The sequence below is a fragment of the Salvelinus sp. IW2-2015 genome, linkage group LG4q.2 (assembly GCF_002910315.2).
Source record: "Salvelinus sp. IW2-2015 linkage group LG4q.2, ASM291031v2, whole genome shotgun sequence".
NCBI lineage: Eukaryota > Metazoa > Chordata > Actinopteri > Salmoniformes > Salmonidae > Salvelinus > Salvelinus sp. IW2-2015.
Genome location: NC_036843.1, coordinates 27433146 through 27442213, shown reverse-complemented (window position 1 = coordinate 27442213; position 9068 = coordinate 27433146). Strand labels below are relative to the sequence as shown.

General features: G+C 45.2%; 1 protein-coding gene across 1 annotated transcript in view; it reads right to left on the bottom strand.

The window, feature by feature from the left end:
* Positions 1 to 38: 38 nt before the first annotated feature.
* LOC111963081 (dynein axonemal heavy chain 6) overlaps positions 39 to 9068 on the bottom strand; it is a 71127-nt gene continuing 62097 nt past the window's right edge. Inside the window, 13 exon segments of the mRNA XM_070443310.1 lie at positions 39 to 259; positions 433 to 579; positions 808 to 953; positions 1186 to 1307; positions 1522 to 1634; positions 2076 to 2278; positions 3386 to 3546; positions 3815 to 4014; positions 5722 to 5925; positions 6061 to 6282; positions 6777 to 6879; positions 7146 to 7356; positions 7585 to 7741. Of these exon segments, the coding sequence (XP_070299411.1) occupies positions 44 to 259; positions 433 to 579; positions 808 to 953; positions 1186 to 1307; positions 1522 to 1634; positions 2076 to 2278; positions 3386 to 3546; positions 3815 to 4014; positions 5722 to 5925; positions 6061 to 6282; positions 6777 to 6879; positions 7146 to 7356; positions 7585 to 7741 (2205 nt within the window). The 3' untranslated portion in view covers positions 39 to 43.

Below are 9068 nucleotides of genomic sequence, written 5' to 3'. Positions count from 1 at the left end.
GTTCACTCATAGCTTTAGTGTAAACAGTTAGTATTGAGTTTGTTCATTCATTAGGTTGGCAGAGGAGGGCAGTGCCCCTGAAGACCCAGTGAGTAGGACACACCAAGGTGGGTAGAGACACGGCTGTGATGAAGTTGGTAGAGATGCCTGAGGAGGAGAGGAAGCCTGCCCGCTTGAAGGTACGGTACAGGGGACAGTCATAGAACTGGAGGTCCCCAGGAGACTCTGTAGTAGGCACGGCCACAGCATCCTCAGAGACCTGGCCAACCAAAGACAACAGGGATGTGATATGAGCTCTCACAATAGAAACAGGAAGACATTCCAGGACAAATATGCGGACAATGCTACATCCACTGTACGAAGAACGGTGGGTAAGACGCTGAAGTGATATTCAGTGGATTGGATGGTTAAATGAGAAGGTGAGCCCTCTACCTGGCAGGGTAGGAAGTGTATCTCAGGCACAGGGCAGTGTTTGATGTTGTGCTGGAGCTCCTGCAGGGTGTGGGAGACCGGGTCCCAGCTGGCTCCGTCAAGGTACAGCCCATACACCAACACGCCCTCATCTGGTGGAGCTGGGCCCTGGGAGAAAGATGGTGTAACAATTCACACRGTGGATCTAACGTAGAATGTTAGAGGGATAGTTCACCCGGATTACAATGCCAGATGGTTCCTGACCCTGGAAATGGCAGCAGACCATCTGATTAATATTGTCTTTTGGGTGCGCTATCCCTTTAATTGCTACCGACTGTTTCTAGATTGGTATTACTAAGTTCTTTTCCCAGGGGAACTTTTAGCTAGTGTCGTTACCTCAAAAAGGAGTTTAGTCTTGTCTGCCACTTTGCTCCAGCTGCTGGAGCTCTCATCCACGGGTTGAACATGATAGGTGAAAGACAGAGAGTCTACAGGCACGTTGTTCTGTCGAGCACTGTTCTGAAGAACAGCTGTCAGAAAACCTAGAGGGAAGATTCATCAACTATATAAATCAAAACGCCTCTTTCAGAATATTACAGAAATGGTTATATTATTTGAATTTCGAAACTCAAATTTGTAAGGGCGATACAATTGTAAGCCAAAGACAAATTTCCCTTTCACTAAAGATTGACAATGAAGTTTTGAACTTCAAGCAGTGTCTCTATTATGGCTGCTATTTTAGGTATGTTTATTCTGGCTGTTATGTTACAGTACCTTGTGGGAAGAAGAACCCAGAGAGCCAGTAGGAGCGAGGCTTCCTGTTCTTGAGGCTCTGCTGCAGGTCAGTCTTAGGTGGACGGTTCAGAGAGTAGACTCCTCCACTAATCATAGGTATCCTGAATACATAGAGGGTATATACAAGTAATATTAGGGGTTAGGAACATAAGTCATTTAATAACTTGTCTTTTTTCCATTCACCATGAATATACAATGCTGTATTCAAAAGAAAATGAAGATGCCCATGACATAATCATYAACGTTTACATTGATTAAAGTTTAAACAATACAAGCTTTAAGTATATGTATGTCAACTTAGTTCATGTTTTCTACTTTTCTATAAGGTTGATCTTGATGTTGTCTGCCCAGGCTCTGAAGAACCACACTCTCTGTTCCAGGTCCTGGATCCAAGAACCCAGAGACATGCACGACTCGTACGAGCAGTGCTACCAAGGCAACAACAAAAGACAGAAAGATTACTTCTTGTCCAAGTTGAATCAATTGCTTTTCATTGCATTCATTGACTCTAGAGGATAATGACGCCTTGGGCTTGGAGGAACATTTCAAAATGTCAAAACTGACGTGAAGCATGGAATTGGGTTAAAACATCAAGGTAGATTGTGTGCAGTGAGAGCTGAGCTGTGGAAGAGTGTTTACTTCAGGGTTGAGCAAACTAGAGCTTATTCAACCCAGCCTGCGGGAGGTTTGAGTAAAAATAAGAAAGAAACGGAGGGCCCGCAAAAAACTAATCTGTGCCGCCCTCCACTGAATTTCAAAATCCTGATGTGGCCCTTAAGCCAAAAAGTTTGCCCACCCCTGGTTTATTAATATACTGTACCTTCCAGTCTGATGGTACTATCATGGTGAGCAGGGCAGTGTAGACCTACCTTCCAGTCTGATGGTACTATCATGGTGAGCAGGGCAGTGTAGACCTCGGCCAGAGCCTCACTCATCAGCACCCCTCCTCTGATGGAGGCAGAGAAGGAGAGGAGGCTGGAGCGTACCACACAGAGGAGGTAGTTAAACCGGTCAATCTCCTGTCGCAGGATCACCAGCAGGGCAGAGGAGGCCGAGGCTGTGCGTCTCTCACCTTCAGAGTACATACACGGATGCACCCATACAGACACACACAAGGCGGCTTTCAGTAAGAACTATGAACAAAAATGGACACAGATAGATATATAGAATCTCTTAATGTCCCTCTCACTCTCTCCCTAAGTCTCACTCTTAGAGGCAAAATAAGAAAAGGTACAACCTGTGAAAAATTATTTCCTTTTCAGAGGACAATACATTTATTCTAATCTATTCGTAGCCCTTTACACTTGTACRCATATACAGGTTGATAAAAATGGCTGATAAGTGACTAAATTGGAACGCAGTGGCTGTACAGTAACATGCTATAAATGACGTCAGAGCTCTGGCTATGCACTTCACAGCTCTGTATGGGTTGTGACTGGCAGACGTTCTGAACTTGAGCACCACACGTGACWAGAAGTTGCCCCCATCCCTCCAGCTATTTGGGTAACTTTTAATTTTTTTTTTGTTGTCTGGGTGATAGAAATGCTGTAAATTAAAATGACTATGTATTTTGAGAGATGAGACGTTGAGGATTATCATAAATACCACCTTTATGTCATACAAGCAAGCCAAACACCTGTGAGTCCAAACGTGTACTTCACATTTCCAAATCATAGAATTCAGGGTTGTGTTCGAAATAAAACAACTACAAGTGTGCTTTCTCTATCTCCTCAATGGCTTGAAGACTCTTTGAGTCATAAAAGTGCATTGAAATGACTTAGGAACCGTGCACACTTTGAGAGGTTATTGGCCACTTGTAGACCAGTTAGCCCTCTATCTCAAGCCCTTGTCATTTTTTGGTCTTATGGTTCTCCTACCCCACATTTTCTAGGAATATTGTTATATGAATATATCCAGAGTATTTTCTGATTTCGTAAACAACAAGTGTGGTGAAAAGTACAGTAAATGTAAAATGCACATAAAATCAACAGTGTAATGTTTGGATTCAGTCTTGTGTCAGGTGAACTGTMGTGTCCTCWACTTTGATCTAATAATTTCCCCATAATATCCACTGTTCCCTTTCAATTGTTACCATGTTTATGCATTTCATGTTTCTTCTGTAAGCCCTATCCATATAGGCCAATCCCAACAAGTGTAAAGGGTTGAGTATGTAAGTTACCCTGGTCAGAGGAAGATGATTCCGCAAAGTTGACTTTGGCGARGATGTCTCTGAGGAACAGTGTTTTCTCTGTGACACGATCAACCTCCACTGTCTCTGGTAGTTTCTTCAGGATGTTCATGGCCATCCTCAGAACTACGCTATCTTGGCACTGTCTGTCTCTGCTCCACACAAACAAACAGAAGAATACAACATTTCATTTTTTTTATTTTTTATTACACTACATAACACAGCCGTTTTTCGAATTCACGTGCCGAACTGAACCATATTGTGCTGCCTTGGATATTGTATTTTCACCTTGTCCTTTCCAGCACACTGTAGTGGGGTCTTAACCATGCCAGCTCTGTACAGCTTCGCTTGGCTCAGTATTGCCAAAAGGATATAAGTAATACATCTATTGGTGGGTTATATTTCCCCTGGGTGACCCACCTGWCCAGCAGGCTGCTATCAGAGAGCCTGGGCTGCAGGTTGACGATAGTGTGCAGCAGCTGCTGGGTCTGGTTCTGCAGTATCACCGTCTCTGCACTGCTGTCGATGCCAAACACCTCCGCCAGGTCCTTGTCTGGCATGTTCTCTATGTAGGCTCTACACTGGGGCCAGCTGGCGTCTTTAGGGAAGGGAGGGTAGCCCTGCCAAGAGAAATACAATATAATGCTCTCAATGAAGACAGAGCGAATAACAGAAACATACAATTTTGCTTTAGGATTATGCTTAAGTATTGTCTGTTATATTTCATTATGTAATATACAGTGCRTTCAAAAAGTATTCATACCCCTTCACTTATTCCATTTTTTGTTGTGTTACAGCCTGAATTCAAAATMGATTAACTATGTTTTTTACTCACCCATCTACACACATTACCCCCATAARGACAAAGTGAAAACATGTTTTTAGAAATGTTTGCAAATGTATTGAAAATGAAAGCACCTTTGGCAGTGATTACAGCTGTGAGTCTTTCTGGGTAAGACTCTAATAACTTTCCACACCTGAATTGTACAATATTTGRCCATTATTCTTTTTAAAATTCTTCAGGCTCTGTCAAGTTGATTGTTGATCATTGCTAGACAGCTATTTTCAAGTCTTGCCATAGATTTTCAATACGATTTAGGTCTAAAKTGTAACTAGGCCACTCMGCAACATTCAATGTCGTCTTGGCAAGCAACCAGTGTAGATTTGGCCTTGTGTMTCAGGTTATTGTCCTCCTGAAAGGTGAATTTGTCTCCCAGTGTCTGTTGGAAAGCAGAATGAACCAGGTTTTCCTTTAGGATTTTGCCTGTGCTTATAGCTGTATTCCGTTTATTTTTATCCTAAAAAGAAAACTCCCTAGTCCTTGCCAATGACAAGCATACCCATAACGTGATGCAGCCACCACCGTGCTTGAAAATATGAGGAGTGGTACTCAGTGATTTGTTGTGTTTGCCCCAAACATAACGCTTTGTATTCAGCACAAAAGTTCATTCTTTGCCACCTTTTTTGCAGTTTTACTTAAGTGTCTTGTTGCAAAAAGGATGCATGTTTTAGAATATTTTATCCCTGTACAGGCTTCCTTCTTTTTACTCTGTCATTTAAGTTAGTATTGTGGAGTAACTACAATGTTGATCCATCCTCAGTCTTCTCATATCACAGCCATTAAACTCTGTAACTGTTTTAAAATCACCTTTGGCCTCATGGTGAAATCCCTGAGCAGTTTCCTTCCTCTCCGGCAACTGAGTTAGGAAGGACGCCTGTATCTTTTTAACGACTGGATGGTGTATTGATACACCATCCAAAGCCTAATTAGTAACTTCACCATGCTCAAAGAGATACTCCGTCTGCTTTTTTTTTTTTTTTTACCCATCTGCCAATCGGTGCCCTTCTTTGCGAGGCATTGAAAAACCTCCCTGGTCTTTGTGGTTGAATCTGTGCATGAAATGTACTACTCGATTGAGGTATGTGTGAGGTACAGAGATGGGGTAGTTATTCAAAAATCATATTAACAACTATTATTGAACACGGAATGAGTTCATGCAACTTATTTTTTAAAGTAAATTTTTATACCTGAACTATTTTACGCTTGCCATTACAAAGGGGTTGAATACTTATTGACTAAAGACATTTCAGATTTACATTTTTTATTAATTTCTGAAAAGTTCTACAACAAAATTGTGTTTAAATCAGTGAATACTTTGGGGGTTTTTTATGACATTTTTGTTATGTAGCAGACGGATGTAAAGTAGGTAAACAACCATATGACATCACAATTACCTTATTCATTCTTTTATCAGTATGTTGACATGGATCCTGTGACTGTGATTTGTGATGCCAGTGTTAAGTGGAGGGGTGTGTCTGACTCCTACCTGAGCCTGACAGAAGCTGTGTCCGTCCTGCAGGACCGAGGGGGTATAGCAGCGCTGGAGAATGGAAAGCAGGCAGCGGCGGTCCCAGGGGTCGGTGACACGCCCTCCGTAGATCACCTCACCTGTCAGGTAGCGTAGGGCCGCCCATGGCAGCTCGGAACCTTCCGCAGCCCGCAGGAGACTCTCCTGGTTCAGCATGGACACCTAAGACACACAGACAGAGCCAAGACAAGAGACAATGACGATGCTCTCTCTCAATCTAGATGGATCTGTGTCATTGTCTTGTAAACTGAGAAGCTCTGTTGAGTTGGAAACAGTATGTGTTACATCATAATGTACCTCCAGGTCAGAAGATGTAAAGGTGTAGGGTATGTTCCACCCCAGAGGGCCGTACTTCTTTCTCTCCTGCACGATGGCGTTGAAGAAGCAGAGGCTGAAGAGCAAAGTCTTCCAGGCTGGGCTGCAGTCCATTTTACAGAAGCTCCTCTCGGTCACCTCTCCACTGGGACTGAAGGTGTGGAGGAGCTTCTCCTTCAGACCCCGAGGAGGCTCCACAGCTATCTACGGGACAGGAAGTTGAATTACTGTATTAGTAACTGAGGCTCTACCTCTATCTACAGGACAAGAAGTGGAATTACTGTATTAGTAACTGAGGCTCTACCTCTATCTATAGGACAGGAAGTGGAATTACTGTATTAGTAACTGAGGCTCTACCGCTATCTACAGAACAGGAAGTGGAATTACTGTATTAGTAACTGAGACTCTACCGCTATCTACAGGACAGGAAGTGGAATTACTGTATTAGTAACTGAGACTCTACCGCTATCTAAAGGAACAGAATCATTGGAAATGAATTTGTAACAACAACAGACATCGTTGTGTTCTGTGTATCTGAGGGGTGTGCAAAAGAATGTCTAGAAGAGACAAAGCCCCTCAGACGATGGCAATTTGACTGGTTCACTCATGGGTACACCATAGAAACAAACTCCCTAATTATACTTCTATAGGTGTATGGCCCTCTAATGGGAAGCTGTGGTAATGAAGGCCTGGCTGACCTTAATGGCTCTCTGCAGGATGGAGGCAGGGAACACTGGGTCTGGTTTAGAGGACAGCCACAGACGGAAGTGAGGGTCCAGGTCTGAGCCTTTCCACTTCAACCTGAGCAGAAGGGATGAAAAATACTCAGGTCTGTAGAGAGACATCTGTCTACAGCTGGGTCCTGTTGGGTAGAAGCACGTAACAGGACCACACCTAAAGGCATCTCACAGGACCCTCTGTGCTTCAACGTGGTTTCAAACCAACGTATACTACATCATATTGTCTCACATGACATTACCCATCAGCATAAAGACTATATTAAGACATAAAAACATGCAAAATAAAAGCTCAAAACAGTGCACCGATAGGTGCTGTTGTCCACTCACGAGTTGACGACAGTCTGCAGTCTGGGCATGAAGGAGGCAGCCAGGTGGCAGTTCTGCAGGAAGACCCAGCGGCCCTTGAGGACCTGGGCCTTGTAAATGAGCTCCTCTGCCCTGGGGCCCTGGCCCTGACCCAGAGACACCATGTCCAGGTGCAGGCTGCTACCCCTCAGCTCCTGGGCCAGACGCACCAGGAGGGAGGCTGGGTCCATGCCTGAACAGACAGGGGAACAATAAGGACATCAGACATGACCTAAAGCTGCTTGTACACTACACCATATTGTCCAGGAATTTCAAAGGTGTAAAAGAAGCTTTGAGTGTSCCAGTGTCCGTCCCAAATCCTACTAGTGAGAAAGAGGGTGCAASGAGCAGCCTAACACCAAGGTTATTACACACCAGTTTAGGGAGGATGTCTAGTACACATGAGTAGCAGTAGTCTTACCAGGGGAGAGGAGGAATACGATGGGCACGTTGGCAGAGCAGCGCTCATACACCTCTCTCAGGGAGATCTTTCCAACCTCCAGGTACTTAGAACCCATCTTCTCTATGACAAAGGCTTTCACTGCCGTGTTCAGACACTCAGGCCTCAGGATCTTCACCTGGGAGATAGGACAGCCTCAACAGAGTTCATCATGTTTATCAAGGAGAATGTTTTGAGTTNAGACCCCGAGGAGGCTCCACAGCTATCTACGGGACAGGAAGTTGAATTACTGTATTAGTAACTGAGGCTCTACCTCTATCTACAGGACAGGAAGTGGAATTACTGTATTAGTAACTGAGGCTCTACCTCTATCTATAGGACAGGAAGTGGAATTACTGTATTAGTAACTGAGGCTCTACCGGTATCTACAGGACAGGAAGTGGAATTACTGTATTAGTGTCACGCCCTGACCATAGAGAGCCCTCGGTTCTCTATGGTGTTTAGGTCAGAGCGTGACTGGGGGGGTTATCTAGTTTATAGATTTCTAGGTCGGTGGTTTGTGTGGTTCCCAATTAGAGGTAGCTGGTAATCATTGCCTCTAATTGGGGATCATATTTAGGTAGGCTTTTTCTCCACCTGCATTTGTGGGATATTGTTTGTGTTAGTGTGTTTGAGCACTACATCGTCACGGTCTTTGTAAGTTTTGTTATTTTGTTTCTAGTTTCACTTTGTAATTAAAGATGTGGAACTCAATTCACGCTGCGCCTTGGTCCGCTCATTTCCAAGATCGTGACAGAATACCCCACCAACAAAGGACCAAGCAGCATGAAAATGAGGGACAGAAGTTTTGGACTTGGGAGGACATGAGAGGACACGAGACCCTTCCTTGGCAGGAGTCGCCAAGGAGCAAGGATGGACAGCAATGAGACCGGGGACCACGGCCACAGAAACCCCAAGATTCTTTTGGGTGGGGCACATGGAGCTGGCGGTCGAGCAGCGGAGAGTGCCAGAGCCTGTTTGGGAGTCGGAGGAAGAATTTGATGAAAGATTCCGGAGAGAGGTGGTAGCGATGAGAATGCTGCCATACAGGCGTGCTGAAGAGCGTGACACCAGTCCGGTGCCATCTGCACCGGTTTCACGCATCTGGCCTCCAGTGCGCCTTCCCAGTCCGGTACGTCCTGTGTCAGCTTCCCGCACTCGCCCTGAAGTGCGTGTCACCAGTCCGGTGCCACCTGTGCCGGATCCACGCATCAGGCCTCTAGTGCGTGTCCCCAGTCCGGTACGTCCTGTGCCCGCTCCCCACACTCTCCCTGAAGTGCGTGTAACCAGTCCGTTGCCACCTGTACCCTCTCCACGCACTAGGCCTCCAGTGCGCATTCCCAGTCCAGAGCTTCCGGCGACGGTTCCCAGTGCAGAGCTTCCAGCGACGGTTCACGGTCCGGAACCTCCCGGCGGCGGTCCACGGTCCGGAACTTCCCGGCGACGGTCCACGGTCCGGAACCTCC